This window comes from Pollicipes pollicipes, unplaced genomic scaffold, assembly GCF_011947565.3.
Source record: "Pollicipes pollicipes isolate AB1234 unplaced genomic scaffold, Ppol_2.1 Scaffold_4219;HRSCAF=4965_pilon_pilon_pilon, whole genome shotgun sequence".
In the NCBI taxonomy this organism is placed as follows: domain Eukaryota; kingdom Metazoa; phylum Arthropoda; class Thecostraca; order Pollicipedomorpha; family Pollicipedidae; genus Pollicipes; species Pollicipes pollicipes.
In genome coordinates, this window is record NW_023596448.1 from 20,092,422 (window position 1) to 20,110,204 (window position 17,783).

General features: G+C 62.7%; 1 protein-coding gene across 2 annotated transcripts in view; it reads left to right on the plus strand.

Moving 5' to 3' along the window:
- Positions 1–17,783, plus strand: part of LOC119095288 (zinc finger protein 704) — a 91,292-nt gene that overhangs the window by 71,070 nt on the left and 2,439 nt on the right. For both annotated transcript variants that reach the window (XM_037218144.1, XM_037218145.1), the window contains exons 4-7: positions 2,941–3,086; positions 13,465–13,565; positions 14,943–15,222; positions 17,057–17,164. In XM_037218144.1, the coding sequence (XP_037074039.1) occupies positions 2,941–3,086; positions 13,465–13,565; positions 14,943–15,222; positions 17,057–17,164 (635 nt within the window). The remainder of the gene's footprint in view (positions 1–2,940; positions 3,087–13,464; positions 13,566–14,942; positions 15,223–17,056; positions 17,165–17,783) is intronic.

Genomic DNA, 17,783 nt, shown 5'->3' on the forward strand with positions numbered 1-17,783 from the left:
GCTGCGGTCCATGTTCCGCTACGATTGGCACACGATGACAGGCGCGTCCGCCCCCTGATCAGAGCGGGCTCCTGTCACGTCCGCGGCCCCCCGGCGACGCCCCACACGACGCGAGACGAGCCTTGCGGCGCCCTCACTGGCGACGTCCGCGCCAACCTCTGCTCGCAACACGATACCGCCGCTCACGCGCGCGGCCGGGTTACCTCTGTCAGGAGCGCCGTGAGCACATGCGGCTCTGGCCTGTTTCGCCATCGTACCCGCACGCCAAAGGGGGCGGGGCCGAGCACGGCCAAGGTGTCTCTTTCTGGTTTCCAGACGGTGCTTGTGAGCACCGCAAGAGGTTTGTTATGCCGCAGCGATTGCTAACGCCCTATTGAATGACGAGCGTATCCCGTTTCGTAACGCCGTGTTTTGCCTCGGCACAATGGACGGTTTGAAGCGTTGAAGTAACATTGCGCACATCCGTGACACGCAGAGCCCTAAACGCACGTGACGTATCTGTACGCGCTGTTTCACAATCACGCGCATCGTAATTGGCCCACGCGACCCCACCGTCTCACCTTCCAACAGACGGTCTCCACAGAGGTCCCCAGGGCGCGCTCTTTGTCGTCTCGATGGTCCCACATAGGGTCCATTTCCCGGCCGCCGAGCTCTGTTTTACCGGGCGTCCAACAGCGTCGTAAGGTGCTGTGTACGTGCGCGAGGTCACAACAGCACGTCATGTGGTGAAACCCCCGCGAGCCGGCAGCCGGCCAGCACCCAGGGACGTGTTTCCGGGACAGCCGGCCGTCCCGTTATCAACCTGGCCGGCCGCGCACTTTTGGCGCGCTCCCTGTTTGGCGCGCCCCGTCCGCGTTACTACGCCCCGGCGTGACGTCACCCATGGCGCGCCGGGGTCATTGGCCTGACGGCGCGGCCATCGCCACTGCGTGGTTGCAGACCGCTGGGCAGCGGGGCAGCGGGGTAGCGGGGCGCAGCGGCTTGGTATGTCAACACGCGACCCCAGCGCGACTTACATGTTTGGACTCGCGATGTCGGTGTTGATTTTTGCAACGTGCGACGCCCCGTCGCGTTTCATGTCTGGCACGTGCCGAGAGCGGGCAGGAATGCAGCGCTGAATGCAGCGAGCGGACGCTGCGCACTCGCCATCAGTTACGCGCGCGGCTGCTGACGCCGGCGCGCTGCTGGGAGCGGCTGCGCTCGGCTCCTCACGGCTGTTCCAGGTTAGCGCGGCGCCGCAGGTCTCGTGTTCGGCCGGTCAGGTCGGACTTGCGAGTTCGGTTGGTGGGCTGGCGCCGGACTCGACCGCACTCCCGAATGTCCTGCGAGCCTCCGTCGCAGCCGGGTCCCTTCAGCACGCCGGAGTCCTCCCGACGCAGGCGCAGAACCACGGCTGCGCGACGCGCCCTTTGCGAGCGCTCCCAGTCTCCGCGCGCGGCGCGGCCGATACCACGACCTTGACGAGGTCACGAACTTTGGGCGGACGGCGGGCGTCACCAGAGAGGCTGCGCACCTGCGCCAACCTGTCATTGGAGGCGTGGTGTGTCAGTCCGAACCGGGCGCAAGCAGCTGTCGGCCGGCGGGCACCGCGCACTACTGCGCCCCGGGCGCTGACCCCCTGACCTTGCCGGCGGCGCTTGCAGCAGAAAACAAACAACTCGGATGCGCTGCCGCTGCAGCCAATGTCATGCAGACGGCAGAGGCGGAGGGAGGGTCTGTGGTCGGGAGGCTGGAGGGACGGGTGCGTGCGAGTGTGCGTGGCTTATGTAATGTGAGGTGCGCACTTCACCTGCGCCGCAGAGGGACGGAATCTGTCCGAATCCCGGACCGCCTCCCCGGACCCAAGTACTGCGTATTACCATGGCGCTGGAAGACGCAGTATTCTGGGGTTTCGGGGAACGCCAGCACCTGGTGGACGTCGTGCGCAGCACGAATTTCTTGGATTGGCCCGCGTTTAAACATGGTTGTCGGTGATACAGTAATGTACACGGCACGAGGATACACGGGCGTTTCGACCCTGACATGATATAGCTGTACTGTACTTGTACTTGTGGATTGTATTGTTCTGTACTGTACTTGCACTTGTGAGCTGTATCTGTATTTGTGGCTTGCAAAAATGCCGTCATTAAACACATCTGCACTGAGCATATTCGTTGTAAACGGTTGTCAGGACACACACAACGCTACTTTATTTGTGGCCCCTATTATGATGGAATTAGGGTAACACTTCCGTCTTGGACGTGAACACTACGATTCCGGAATCACGCACGATTTCTTTTGCCATTTCGCCAGACCTCTTGGCAAAGATTGTGAGTGCATGCTTATGTCCAATTCTCATTAATGTGCATCTCTGTCTCTGTTCACGCATGTAGTCAGAATTTTCCTCAGGTAGGGAAGGGCAAACTTTTTTGACAAACTTTGACAAACTTTCTCCGACATCCTGCGACTGAAGGCCGGATTCCTGCGAAATCACGCAGGATCTGGTGGGAACTTCTTGGCTGAGGGGTGGGGCTGGAACGGATGGGGTACCCTATATGCCCTTGTCTTTCCCCTTGGTTTTGTCTCTCGCTCTGTTCCCATCCTGTCTCAAGAGTTTCGTAGATGAAGTCGCATCCGACTGTGCCACCACGTGATCAAATAGGCTTGAAATGTTGTCGGACAGAAACGTACGCTGCACATGCAGCTGCTTTTGACCTTGACCTTTTGCTTTGACGAGGCTGCACGACACTGACGCCTGCCGGTCCCGGGCGTTTCGTATCGTCTTTATGGACATGATCCATTGCTATGCCAGTTAGCATAGACGTTCTCTTCACGTAACCCACTTCACGTAACCCATGCTCTGACATCTGTGGTACACGATCCTTATTCTAAACTGCTTCGACCTCTGCCGCGACCTCTGCAGCCCCTGTTCTGACCCCCGTGACCCCTGTGTGGCCGCAGGCGGTCCCAGCTGGAGTGACCAGATGTCGATCGGGTCCAGCGGCTCAGAGACGCCCTCGCCGCCGCTCAGTGACGTCACTGGGGCCGTCGGCAGCGTCGACGAGGGCATCGACATGGACGAGGACGGCGATGACAGGAAGCGACAGGTCAGTGGTGTCATTGTGCTCGGTCAGGGTCCAAGCTGGTCCTGTCCCGGTCCCAGTCGAATGTCCCGGCTGGATCCCTCTTGGTCCCGGTCAGGGTGCCGGCTGGTCGTGTCTCAGTCGCGGACAACATCAGTAGGGCTGTTTCATGTTAGGCCGTTTCAGACTTAGAGTTGCATAGGGTGCAGGGTTTTTGCCGGCCTCTTTCTTGCCTCGATCAGAAGCATGGCATAGTTCTGCTGTCAAAGCCACAGTCCTCAGTCAATCATGGCGTGGTTCTGATCGGAAGCTAGGAGGGTTCGTTCCAAAATCGATCCTTCGGAAAGTTCCGGTTCACCTTTCCTAGTCGTCCTGGGACTCCCGGCTGGCCCTGTCCGTTCCTATTTAAAGTCAGTCATCGCAAGTTTTGTTCCGTGTAACCGGCCAGTTGTGAACCACCTCGCATACCCCACACCCCTTCCCACGCCCACTGAAGGGGAGGTCAGAAGTACGGCAGTCGTCGGAGCACGGCTGTGCGGGCACCGGCCTCCGGTGCTGTCGCTGGCGACGGGCGCCGGCCTCCGCTGCTGTCGTTAGCCACGGGTGCCGGCCTCCGCTGCTGTCGCTAGCCACGGGTGCCGGCCCCCGCTGCTGGCGCTGGCTACGTCAGCCTCCGCTGCTGTCGCCGGCTATGGCGTCGGCCTCCGCTGCTGTCGCTGGCGACGGGTGCCGGCCTCCGCTGCGGTCGCACCCCGCTGCTGTCGCCGGCCACGGGTGCCGGCCTCCGCTGCTGTCGCCGGCCACGGGTGCCGGCCTCCGCTGCGGTCGCTGCCGACGGGTGCCGGCCTCCGCTGCTGTCGCACCCCGCTGCTGTCGCCGGCCACGGGCGCCGGCCTCCGCTGCTGTCGCTGGACATGGCCGGGGACGTTAGCTGCGGTTTGGGACGGCCGGCTCCGATGGCCGGATGCGCCCGTTCAGCGTCGTTCCCGTCACCCACACCTGCCCGCCGCAGTTACCGCGCCGCCGCGCCACTGGAGCGACGCAGCGCTCGCTGATGGAGCGACGAGGCGCAGAGAGCGACCGTGGCGGCGCCGGTCGAGTCTTTCGCCGCTTCTCCACGCCAGGGTTTCCCTGTTGCTAAGGCGTTGAAAGCTCGCTTCACCGAAGTGGCTGGCGAGGGCAGAAAGAGCAGCCGCCAGGGGTTAGACGCGGCGCCATGGGCTGTGTCGTGCCCTGCTGAGGGGCCAGGAGGGCGCACCGCCGGTGCCCGGCACTTGGAGCGGTTATCGAGTAGTTTCGTCATTACCGGTGCCAATAGGGCGTGACGCTACCGACGCTTGCGTTTGGCTGGCTAACCGGTGACGTCACTCGTGTCGCGTGAGCCTGCGCGCTACGGTCTTTGTGCGCGTGCGGTCTGCCGGCCCGGGCTTGGCCGGGCTTGGCCGGGCTTGGCCGGGCTTACCCGACTGGTGTTTCCACCGATGAAGAAAGCCGCTGAAGGCCGCTGTCTAGTGCATAGTCATCTGTTTCTTTCGCAGCATTGGCCCGAAAAACATGGCAGTCAGCGACCATCGGCGCGCGGTTTTTGCGCGCTAATGACTCGGCAAACGCACAAAAAGGCGAGAGCGCGCGCCCGGCGGCAGCCACGGCGCACCGGCATTGACGCAAAAAGCGCACAAAAAAGCGCCAACATCGCCGCCGGCTTGTCATCACTCACGGCTGTGGTAATTCGGTGGCGCCCGCGCCGTCCCGGTCTACAGGCAAAGCGACGCTCTCAAAAAAATCCTGCCGACCGTCGCCAAGGCCCCGTCTGCTTTTTTTGCCCGTCTGGCCGGCGAGTGTGACCTAGCCTCGCCGCTGAGCACCGGTGGCGAGGTCAGCGTCGGAGGCCGCCTTTTTGCCGTCGGCCGTGGGCGGCGACCGTCTGATGGCAGAGACCGGCACCCGGAGGTCATCTGGGCTGGCGCGGCGCCGGAGGCCGCCTGCAGCCGACAGCGGAGCGCCGGAGCGCTGCGATCTGCTGCTGGCTCGGCCGCCGGCCGACGCGGACGGACCGGGTGCGCATCCCGGCCTGAAGGCATCCCGCGTGTGGGAATAGCCGACCAAAGAGTAGCCAGACCTGTCCGAGAGCGGCTGAGGTGTGGCCTTGCGGTTGTGTCGGCCTCGGTGGTGTGTGCCGAGCGGTGGTCCTGACTCGGCCATGTCAGCGGCAAGAGCCATGCGGCTGACTCAGTCTGGACAGAGCCGGATGGGGCTGACCCGGTCCAGCTCGAGTCGGGTAGGCTGACTCGGTCAAGCTCGGGCGGGCACCGCCTCCGGCTGTTAGGTGTATCGACTTTTCACCAGACGGATGGGAGCAGCGAAGTGGAACAGCAGCTGGCCGGACCGCAGCCCGCTCTCATGGTCGGTTCCTCAGCCGCAGGGAACGCTGCACGGTCTGTGACCGCGCTGTTGCAGCCCTTATCAGCTCAGACGATCCACATTTTTTGATGCCACCGCGCTTTCATAGCGGCCGATCGTCCGGAAACTTTCCGGACCGCCCCTGTTCTATGATTGAGGAGGGCATCCGTTCTGCGGTCGTAATCACCCGGTAACGAAGCTGATTGTGCGGCGTGGATACCACGTAATCTGCGGCGGGCCGCGTCACTCGTCCGCCTCGCCGAGAGCGGGCCGCGCCGCTCTTCCGCTTCGCCGGATGCGGACTGCGTCGCTCGTCCGCCCCGCCGAGGATGGGCTGCGTCGCTTGTCCACCCCGCCCAGTGCGGGCTGCCGCGCTAGCCGGCCGGCTCGCCGACGCGGGGCCGGAAGCCCCACCGGCGGCGGCTCCGCTTCCGAGCTGAGCGGCAGCACGCCAGACCGCGGGTCAAGGTCACGCGCCCGACCGCGAGCCGGCGGGGTCGGGGCGAGGCTGGACACCTGTCGTCTCCTGTCGGCTGGAGCTGGACAGGGCGCGGCGCCCCCGCGGTGCGGAGCTGGACAGGGCGCGGCGTCTGCGCGGTGCGGAGCTGGAGGGGTGCGGCGTCTGCGCGGTGCGGAGCTGGACAGGGCGCGGCGTCTGCGCGGTGCGGAGCTGGACAGGGCGCGGCGTCTGCGCGGTGCGGAACTGGACAGGGCGCGGCGTCTGCGCGGTGCGGAGCTGGACAGGGCGCAGCGTCTGCGTGGTACGGAGCTGGACAGGGTGCGGCACCCCCGCGGTGCGGAGCTCGACAGGGCGCGGCGTCTGCGCGGTGCGGAGCTGGACAGGGCGCAGCGTCTGCGTGGTGCAGAGCTGGACAGGGCGCGGTGGACAGGGCGCGGCGTCTGCGCGGTGCGGAGTTGGACAGGGCGCAGCGTCTGCGTGGTGCAGAGCTGGACAGGGCGCGGCGTCTGCGCGGTGCGGAGCTGGACAGGGCGCAGCGTCTGCGCGGTGCGGCCGGCCTGCTGGAGCGCGCTGCCGGCCGCAGGTGTACGGTGGACAGCATGGCTGCTCCTCTCGCTTGGACTGACGGGACGCAGCCTGTTTACTGGACGCGCATTGATGCACGTCCCAGTGGCCGGCGCCTTTGGCCCTGGAGCGTGCAAGGAAAGCTGCAACACAAGCGCGGAGCATGCTGGCGAGGCGTCGGGCGTCCGGAAGGCCACGCCGGTCTGCCGACCGGGCGCCGTTGTGCAATCGACTATTGACCAAACAGCGGCGCGCGGTCGGCCTCGCATTCCGCCGGCAGAACTGAGCCGGGCCGGACTGTGTGCCTGTGACCCAGATCTGCCCGCGGCGCTGGGCCGACCCCACGGCCGGGCCCTGGCGGGGCAGCGGGCCTGGCCGCCGCCCCGCCGCTCCTGCCGGCGTAAACACGGCCGAGTGGCCTGGCTGGCGGCCGGCCAGGAATGCGCCGTCGGGCCCGCCCCCTGACCTCCCCCCTCCCGCCGGGGACTCGGGCCCGCTCGCTGACCTCGCCTTCCCGCTGGGGGCTCAGACTCGCCTCTGACCTCCCCCGCCGCCGGGCGTCCGCCCGCTCCGGGCTCTGATCCCCTCACGCGGCGTGCGCCGCCTCTGACGCCCCCGCTGGCCGGCGCGGCGGCGTGAGTTGCCGCCGTCGTTGCTGCGTGACTCAGTCACCTACCCTTGCCCTTCAGCCGCGCCGCCACGCTGGCCGGCAGACGGTTCGCAGTCGTAATGACGCCGCACCCTCCCCGCCCCCCCCCCCCCCCCCTCCCCGCCCGGACCCTCAGGCCAGCCGGCGCGCGTTGCACGCGGCGGCGGCGCACGAGCGCGTGCACGCCCGGACCGGCCGCCGCGCCGCTCTGGGTCTGGGTCGCCGAGTGAGGTCGCCGGCTGAGGTCGTCGGGTGAGGTCGTCGGGTGAGGTCGCCGGGCGAGGTCGCCTGGTATGGTCGCCCGCGAGGTCAGGGATCAGCTGGGCGAAAGGATGCTGCAACGAAAGTAATACCGCCGCCGCCGCCGCCGACGTCGGATGACCGGGCGCCTCCACAGCTGTGCGCGGACGGCGCTGGAGCCGGGGAAGCCGGGCGCTGGGGATGTGCGGAGCTGGCGCTAGAGCCGGGGAAGCCGGGCGCTGGGGGTATGCGGAGCTGGCGCTAGAGCCGGGGAAGCCGGGCGCTGGGGATGTGCGGAGTTGGCGCTGGAGCTGGGGAAGCCGGGCGCTGGGGATGTGCGGAGCTGGCGCTGGAGCCGGAGAAACCGGGCGCTGGGGATGTGCGGAGCTGGCGCTGGGGCCCGAGGAGCCGGCCGCTGGGAATGTGCGGAGCTGGCGCTGGGCCCGGAGAAGCCGGCCGCTGGGTTTGTTCGGAGCTGGTGCTGGAGCCGCGTGACAGTGGATGCGGTTCTCGGCGGTGTGGGCGGCGAGTCGCAGGCAGGGTGTGTGGTGCGCTGTGCGCTTTGCGGTGGGGGGCGGGGGGGGGGGGGGGCGAGCGGCGCCGGCCGAGACACGCAATGGCGATTTTGGCCAAAACTTAAAGCGTCCCGAGGCCTCAGCGAGCGAGAACTTCAGAACACTTCGGCCGTCCCTGACGGAATCTGCGAGCAGAGAGCAGCCCCTAGTTCCGCTCGTGGAGGCGGAATTTCGGGCGTTCACCAGCGTCATTTAAAATTGACTGCGGGAAGGATCTAAATCATCGTTGCCCAAGTGGTTTACCAGCGTCTTGTTGAAGCCAGCATAGACTGTGGAGGGCTGTCAGGCGCGTCACTCGTCTGCTTCAGTGGCGTCATGGCGGCTACGGTCGGAACCTGAAGTATTGTCTTGTACAACTCCCAACGATGTCTTAGATGTGTCAACACCTGTGATTGTGAATGCGCGTAGTACGCGTGCCGTCTTTTCTTCATGGCCTGCTGGCCAATGCCGCACTTTTGCGCACGGTTTGGATTAAGAGTTGATATCTCTCGAAGCTTGTTTCATCCTGAGGAAGCTTGCAAGGAACCTACATTTAGAAAGGGCAAACTTGTCTGCTGCTGATGGACGAGGATGCTTGCGTGAGAGAACGGCTTGAATTCTCATTTCGCTTTGTCGCGTATGTTGATTGCTTAATTAACGTCAACATTTATTTCTCATCTTGGTGACCTGACGAATCCCCCAAGCTAACAAATTTGGTGTAAATGGACACTCCGTTTTCCATGCATGCGGGTGAAATAATTAGGGACGGAATTGAATCGAGACCAGGAAATGTAAACGTGTCCTTGAACAGCCGGCCTGTATACCATTTGATTGTGAAAATGAAATAGTTTGAGCATACATTTTAAAGATCAACTCTTAGAGAAACGTACCATTTGTTGCCAACGTCGTGCTCCGCTTCTTGAGACCACGTCTTTGCGAGCACAGTATTCCAGACGGGGTGACGTCAGCACCAGCAAGCTGCTCTCGCTGCACCTGCTGCCTAGTCTGGCATGCTAACACGCTGAGCTGACCTTCATTGTCGGTGCGGGTCCGGAGCGCTGGGGTTATATGCCGGTTCAAAAGCGTTCCGGTTCACAAGCTTACGTTTGCCGGTTGGGTTGGCGATGCTTGTGGTAGGGGCGCCCGATCCCTCGGCCACGTTCGAGGGGTGAGCCACCAGGTGCCCTTGATTGCGCACTGTGCATGCACTGTCACCATCGATTAGTGGTGACGCCGGCCTCAGTGTTCCGTGTGCCCAGTAGCTGGCAGCCGGCAGTGCAACGTCAACCGCATTACCTTCAGCGGTTGCCGCATTGCCCCCCGGTCCGGGGCCCAATGTGGAAGTCATGAGGCGTGAACCCACAGGGGTGACCTTGGAGTGCACAGCTGCTTGTGGGTGATCGATGGACGGCGGCACGAAAGTTTCGAGCTGGCTGTGAAAGGGAAAGGGACGAAAGCGATTGTGATCGGTTTATCGGACGAAAGAGCTGCCTGAATGGCGGGCTTCAAAAGCTTCAGCCTGTTTCCCATCGTCGGACCGGCTGCGTACAGGATCTGAGCCAAGAATCTGAGCTCGGGGCAAGATCCGAGCCAAGGAGCGGGGACCGGGGTTGGATCCGAGCCAAGGAGCGGAGACCGGAACAGGATCCGAACCAAGGAGCGGGGACCGAGGCAAGATCCGAGCCAAGGAGCGGAGACCGGGACAGGATCCGAATCAAGGAGCGGGGACCGAGGCAAGATCCGAGCCAAGGAGTGGTGACCAGGGCAATGGCTCTCCCTCCTCCCCTTCCCCCCCCCCCACATAGCCATCGCGAGGAGCGGAACGAGGCCAGTTTCTCGGCGATAGCATGGCTGATCCTGCTCCCAGCCATAGGCCGCCTGTCGTGCGCTTCTCTTCATCACCGGGCGGCCGACGTGCAGCTGCCATCCAGAGATGGGCCGCAGGTCTGTGGTCTCATTGCCTGTCTCACTGTCCGTATTTCCGGTGAGAGGGCTCCAGTCCGCTCTCAGTCAGCGGGCGTGGTTTGATGGCGGCTCGTGACTGGTTGTTCCGGAAACCTTGGACGTTTTTGCCCGTTACCAACCACTCTTCCGAGGTCCGCCCGGCAGAAGACGCATTGCAGCATTACTTGAGTGTAGCGCTACGCGCTTCCTGCCCGTTGGAGAGGAGAGAGGCGGGGGGGGGGGGGGGGGGCAGTAGGCGCCGCTCCGTCTGGCCGCCGTATTTGCGCGGCTCGTGCGGTCGGCCCGTCCGCGGCGCAGTCAGGTGCAAGCCCGCCATCTGGCGGCGGCCAGCCCAGCCCCGCGGCGCCGCGGGGCTGGCCGTGACGCGTACCCGGTGACCCGGCCGACGCCGCCGCGCCCCGCCCCGCCCGGCCGCTCTGCCCGCGTCGTCGCTCGCCTCCGGCCACTCTCGACGGCTCGTGCCTCACGCACGACGGCCGCCTGGCAGCCCGCCAGCGGCGCACACAGATCGACCACAGCCAATCGGGGTCAGTGGAGCCTGCGCCGCCCGCGGCACTATCCGGGTCAGCTGGGTCAGCGCTTGGGCACCCCTGATGCGCTGATACGGCCGTCGCCGCACTCCGGAGAAAGTCGGCGGGCCAGGGAAGTGCGCTCTTACGCAAACGGGCGCGTTTGCTATTGTTTTTCGGCGATGCCGACGCGGTGGAGGCGGTTCGTGACGCGCGCTGACCGCCGCGGTCGTTAGGAGGATCGTGGCGCGGTGCGGCGATCTTGACGCAATGCCGCCACGAGCCGCTGCCACTGTGACGGGTCGAGGCGCCGGTGCACCGGCACCATCGTGCGGGCATGCTGTCCGACCCCCCGCCAGAGGCGATCTGTAAAATGGCCGCTCCGCTGACGCGCGCCGCGGCAATAAGCTTCGTTATCACTTCCTGTCCTCCCCGACTGCGGTGGCTGCAGCGTGCCTGGACGATCGCCCGGCTGCCTGGCTAAAGCCGGCCTGGAGGACGACCGTCGGTGTCTGACCTTGCCGTTGACTTGTCGACGCAGCCGCGCTGAGCACGCGTTCATGCGGCGGCCGTGGCGCTCGCCGGCGGCCCGGCGGCGCCTTGTTCGCGCTGGCCGATGCCCTTGGCAGCCCATGACGCATGCGCGTGGGCCAACTACGCGCATTGGGTGTGCGACCTTGCTCGTCGGCGCCGCGCCGACCGCGGCCCGCTCTCGCATCCCAAATATGGCCGCCGGCGTCGACCGCGGTCCGGGCGGTGGTCGTGAGATCCGTCGGGAAATTGTTGGGACTCGTGGGGGACCTGCCAGGGATCCGTGAGGAAGCCGTCAAGGCTCCGTCAAGGGTCCGTCTGGGCCCCGTCCAGGATCCGCTAGGGCTCCGTCAGGTACCTGTCAGGGTTCCGCCGTGGGCCGTCAGGCCTCCGTCAGGCCTTCGTCAGGGCTCCGTCAGGAATTGTCTTGGGCCTCGTCAAGGAACCGTCAGGGTACAAGAATATGACACGATTGGGAACTTATCTTTCGGTTTGGATGACGCGGAGTGCAATAGGCAGCACTTGACCTTTGACATGGCGTAAGTATCGACAGAGCTTGGAGGGCGCAGCCCGCGGCGACATGCAGCTACACGATTTACCTCTAGCTGGGCGTGTGTCCATCGTGTTTGACTGATAACACTAGTTAGAACCACTTTTCTCACTTTGCTGTTTAAACATTGACTTATTTGTGCTATATTCTTTGTGACTTTTTCCCCTTTCATTGATTTTATGCCTACAATGACCGCAGGCCCGAATCCTGGTGGCTGTCCGTCCAGGGCATTGTGATTTAGCTTTTGCATTCTGAGAGAGTGAACCCGAGCGGGGAGAAAAGTGAGCTCGTCATACTTTTGCATTATCCAAGATCAGCTGCCAAGGGATGCCCAGCATCGGCTGCCACGCGCAGGCCTCCGCACGCGTCATCGCTGCCCCACCCCAGTGCCCCGCCCCTCCGGGGCTGCGTTCGATACGTGGGTCGGATGTACGGCGCCGGCCACCCACCGCTCGAGAGGGAGGGCGAGACGTCCCGCCCTCTCGAGTTGAGCGTGTCCGAGCGGGCAGGACATGAAGGCCACCTGGTGATCTGCTTCCAACACACCTATCCTATTGTGTTCCGTATACCGCGAATCATGACGCCAAATGCAGGTGCATAGTACTACGATCTGGGATACGGCCTGGGGCCTGGTTACCCGATCCACCGCCGGCTGCGTTTTCGCAGATGACTTTGCTTTGTCTGTTGATTTGCGGGCGAGCGTTCGGAGAGATCCACCGCGATACGCTCTCCGCCAGACGACCACCGCGGTCTGGGCGCTCTTCTGGGCTTGAAACCTGGGCGGCGCCCCGATCTGACTTTCTTGGAAGCGAGCGTGGCGAGCCGAGCCCAGCGAGTCGGGCCGCACCGAGTCAAACACGCACCTCCGACGGTCGGTCGGCCGGCGGCCCTTTGTGTGGGACGGGCCGGCCGGCGCGAGCGGGCGGGGCGGACCGGTGCCGGGGGCGGGGCGGCTGGCGTCGCTCCAGCGGCCGGCAGGGGCGTGGTCGCGTCGCGTCGCGTCGCGCGGCGATCGCAGGCCGGATGGCGTTTAAAGGCCGCGCGACGGTGGCCTTGCGGGCCGGGCGCCGGCCGGCCCAAGGCTCGCCGGCCGGCCGGCTGGCAAGGTCCTTTGTTCGTCGGTGGAGATCACGTCGAAGCTGGGCCCGCCGGCTCGGTTTGAGTGGGACGGGACGGGAGGTGCGGCAGTTTGACCTGGCCGCCGCTGCAGGGTGCCGCCTGTGACCTGCACCGGGGTGTTGTGAGAGCTGGAGAAGTACGTGATGCGGTGACGCACCCTGGCCCGGCTGTCAAAATCCCGGCTGCTCTGAGGGCCGCGAATCGAGCGGTGAACGCGCGTAGTCCTCTACTGGCAAGTATAAGAACTACAGCTTCTGTCACCCACCGCCCGGTCCCCTCGGCGAGTTCCGTTCAGTGTGCAGCATCAGGCGCCGCAGGTGGCGCTACCGTCGCTGGCGGCCTCTCTCCGAAGACAAAGGCCGCGCTGAACCGTCCTGCCTGCCTGCCAGCTCGCCATTTGGCCGCGCCGCTGCAATCTGCGGCCGGCTGTCTCCCGTTGAGTCGAGCTCGCCGTGACAGAGGAGCAGAAGCGGCGCTCGCAGAGCAATAACTCACGGTCGATATGCGGCCGCGGCCCCGCCAACAAATCGGACGGGTCGATTCCGACGCGGGCGCGCGCTTTTTTCGGGCGCCTGTTGGCGCGCCGAGCCGTGCCGGCGGACTTTGCCCGTCGATAAGTTTGAGGTCGAGGCCGTTCGGTCAACGCCTTGCTCGGGAGTGATAATCCGGGGAACGCACCAGGTCACTGGTCCCGGTTTTTATCACACACCGACTCTTTTTGCCCGAGTCCTTCGCCAGAGAATGGTTACTTCGGGACGGGTTTGGCACTGGTGATGTTTTTGACGATGTCTCGGTGGCAGTGACCGTTTCAGATTTAGATCTTCGATGGCAGTCGACTTGACGCTGTTTTTCCGCCGACAGAATTCGACCCAGACGGTCTTCAAATGCACTTGGCCAGGATGCAAGATGGTGACGTCGACCTGCTCTGCCATCGAAAAACACGTCCGCAACGTGCACCTCGGGTGAGCGCCGGCGCTAGCCGTCACTGGGCTGGATTGCGGGCCCGCGCACTGTGTGTGTGATTTACATCGATAGAAAATCACGGAGATACAACGGACGACGATCCGTTTTCCGGATGATCCATGCGACGAACACAAAATGGATCGTGGCCCGGGGGCGCGTCAGCTGCTTGTGCTCTTTGCGCTACAAAATTGATAGAAACACGCTAGAACACAGCTGCTCAGCTATGACGGAGGGAGCGCTGATAATGCCGATGGGGAGCATGTTACAGTGATCTAGAACAGCTGCACAGCAGGGGATGGCACTGTGCAGAGTTGGAGGAAGGAATGCCTCTAAAAACTGATGGGCCGCTCAGAGAAACAGGTTTAATGCATGGCGCAAGGCTTACGGAAATCCCACGGAAAGTAGGCAGAATATTCTCCAATAGGTTTTACTGCATGCAAATTAATTTAAAAAGGCTGTTCCAGTTGTGTTTTTGAACTGATATAGCCACTTTTAACATCATTCACCGTAGTTCCCAGTCATGCTCTTTGTAAGACTACGAAGCATTTCGTTTCTGAGGTATGCGGATGTGAACTTTGCAGGCTTATTCGCCTCGCCCCATTTCAATTCACTGAGAGTGACGTCATGGAAACGTCACACGAATTCCGGCTCCTCAATGACCCCATTGTGTGCAAGGTCAAGAAAAACAGGGGATATTCGTGTCTGAATTATGTAATCGTGAAATGTTGCATGAACGGACACCAGTTGGGTTTCAACCAGCTTAACGCGATAAATGCAAGTCTCGTTCAGGAACAGCGTTTTGTGGTGCATACTCTAGACATTTAGGCAGTTTTACTAGTTCTGACGGTCATAAGGCTGGGCATCACATAACGTAAGGATAACGCCGTAGCTGAGAATGCAAATGCGAGAAAAAAACATGCCATCACAGGAAAGTGTACAAGAACACTACGCCAATCGCCAAAGTACGCGCATATAACGATGGCTATTTTTCGTACGCACAAATTACAAGCCACCTTGCAGCGAGTTGTGAAATATTACAAGTGAGTCAGCCCATGTGCTACAATGCCAATTCTAGCACGGCCAGTCTGGCGGCGACACTTATGTCATAAGAAACGTTCCATGACGTCATCAAACGACGCTGTATTGGAGAGTATATTTACGAAGCAATGAAGTTGTGCTATCCAGAGCAGTCCTGCGCACTTCAAAGCAAACCAATATTTACAAATGAGTGAGTTCCATAATATCTGATGCTTGCCTTAATATTTCCACGTGCGGAACATCTCCTTTAATGTCCTGTCCCAGCAGTGTCATGTACTGCCGTCGATGGTCCTCCATCCGGTGCAGGTCTCTGACTGTCCTCCCTTCCCCTGCACCAGCCGTCCGCCGCGCCAGGAGAACTCGGACCTCAGCGACCACGAAGAGGAGTTCTACTACACGGAGGTGGACGTCGCCATGGAGAGCATCAGCGACGGCATGGCCGGCCTGTACGCCAGCTCGCCGCCGACCCTGTCGCACATGGACATGGCGCGGCCGCCGCACGAGGACCCGCAGTACCAGCGCGAGCTGGCGCTGCGCGCCGCCGGCGGCGACGTCGGCGCGGCGCCCATCCCCATACCGCAGCCGAGGCAGTCCTGGACACCGGCACTCTGGACCACGGTTAGTGGCGGGCGGCGGCGGTGCTCGGGCGCCCGTCTCCTCCGCTCCCTGTGAAGGACCCGCACGCCGGCCGCGCTGGTCTCGCGGATGGCTCACTTGGTGCGCGTTGATTGGTCTAGACCGATGGAGTTGGTGAATACAATGTTTGAGTAGGTATTCGCACATGTTTGATCTTCCCCGTCATGACACACTTCGAGAGCTGGCCTCGTAAAATCTCTTAATGCTCACGGGAATCGCAAGTTGTCAATGTGAAGATGGAAATATACCCAGAATAAGATTAAGATCACTTTGTATACACAGAGAAGTCTCTCGTTAGGTGCCACATTCCTTTCCACCACTTACCGCTGACGGTAATATCGCGTGACAGCTACATAAGCTATTATGGGCTTGCTTGAACCACCCAAAAATAAACCACATGCCTTCCAGCAGTTGCGTGCCAGAAACAAACATACAATCACTCCTCCCATGAACAGCAGTCAGCTGTGAACGGCTCTCGATGGCCGCGGCGCATTGGCCGCCATACTACCAACGAACGCTGTAATGATCGCTTCCTCACGCCACTTTGTCGGATGGCATGCCATTAGGCGCGTTGACTGTAATTGCGCCGGGCTCAGGCATTTCCGCTGCGGTTGGTGATTCGTGTCGCCCGGCGGCCTGCGCTCTCTGCGCTGGACCCACGCTCGCCCTCTCTCCACTCTGTCTCCCGCCGTGTAACGTGCACCTGTCAGTGTAACGTGCACCTGTCAGTGCAACGCGCACCCGTCAGTGTAACGTGCACCTGTCAGTGTATGGTCAGTCGGGGAGCTGAGTGAGTGAGTGAGTGAGTGAGTGAGTGAGTGAGTGAGTGAGTGAGTGAGTGAGTGAGTGAGTGAGTGAGTGATGCGTGAGTGAGTGAGTGAGTGAGTGAGTGAGTGAGTGAGTGAGTGAGTGAGTGAGTGAGTGAGTGAGTGAGTGAGTGAGTGAGTGAGTGAGTGGAGTGTGCTGGTCGTTGGTCGCTCTGTTTATCTGCGTATTCTGGCCTCAAGAAACGTGGCGAAAATTCACTTCTTGTGAGACCCGTTTTAAGGTTTTTTAGATGAATCTGTAACTACAGGTCATTGCACCGAGGGCATGCTATTCATACGCTAAGGCTGCCTATGTATTTTACTTACGAATGAACGAAGTAACCCAGATTGACCATATGCACCTGACGCTGACTGCTGCTCCGTCCGCTGCTACCTCTGACCGCTGCTCCGCCCGCTGCTACCTCTGACCGCTGCTCCGTCCGCTGCTACCTCTGACCACTGTTCCGTCCGCTGCTACCTCTGACCACTGTTCCGTCCGCTGCTACCTCTGACCACTGTTCCGTCCGCTGCTACCTCTGACCACTGTTCCGTCCGCTGCTACCTCTGACCACTGTTCCGTCCGCTGCTACCTCTGACCGCTGCTCCGCCCGCTGCTACCTCTGACCGCTGCTCCGTCCGCTGCTACCTCTGACCGCTGCTCCGTCCGCTGCTACCTCTGACCGCTGCTCCGTCCGCTGCTACCTCTGACCGCTGCTCCGTCCGCTGCTACCTCTGACCGCTGCTCCGTCCGCTGCTACCTCTGACCGCTGCTCCGTCCGCTGCTACCTCTGACCGCTGCTCCGTCCGCTGCTACCTCTGACCGCTGTTCCGTCCGCTGCTACCTCTGACCACTGTTCCGTCTGCTGCTACCTCTGACCGCTGCTCCGTCCGCTGCTACCTCTGACCGCTGCTCCGCCCGCTGCTACCTCTGACCGCTGCTCCGTCCGCTGCTACCTCTGACCACTGTTCCGTTCGCTGCTACCTCTGACCGCCGGTCCGCTGCCCGGCAGGCCGTATCAAGCAAGTACCTCCGGCTTGGAGCCAAGGTGATCACCAGCAGTCCCAAGACGTCGCCACACCACCGCCGGCTGCGCGGCGACGTCAAAAAGTGCCGCAAGGTGAGCAGGGGCGCCGCCAGCTGTCGTCAGGGGTGTGGTCAGGGGCGCCGCCAGCTGTCGCCAGGGGTGTGTGGTCAGGGGCGCCGCCAGCTGTTGCCAGGGGTGTGTGGTCAGGGGCGCCGCCAGCTGTCGCCAGGGGTGTGTGGTCAGGGGCGCCGCCAGCTGTCGCTAGGGGTGTGGTCAGGGGCGCCGCCAGCTTCGCCAGGGGTGTGGTCAGGGGCGCCGCCAGCTGTCGCCAGGGGTGTGGTCAGGGGCGCCGTCAGCTGTCGCCAGGGGTGTGGTCAGGGGCGCCGCCAGCTGTCGTCGGGGGTGTATGGTCAGGGGCGCCGCCAGCTGTCGCCAGGGGTGTGTGGTCAGGGGCGCCGCCAGGGCTGTCGCCAGGGGTGTGGTCAGGTCAGAGGCGTCTCCAGCCGGGTGCGTGTAGTGCTGGGCTCATTTCCTGATAGTTGATAGTTGTTTGCAATGAAATGAACGAGTGATGGGCGCTATACGGCCGCGCAGTCCAAGTGCCCGAAAGCCTCGCTTATTACTGCTACTATGATGATCGAGTGCACCTCTCAATGCTTCCCTCGTATGCCAGGTGTCCCTTGTCTAAGCACATTCCGGTCCTCGTCTCCCC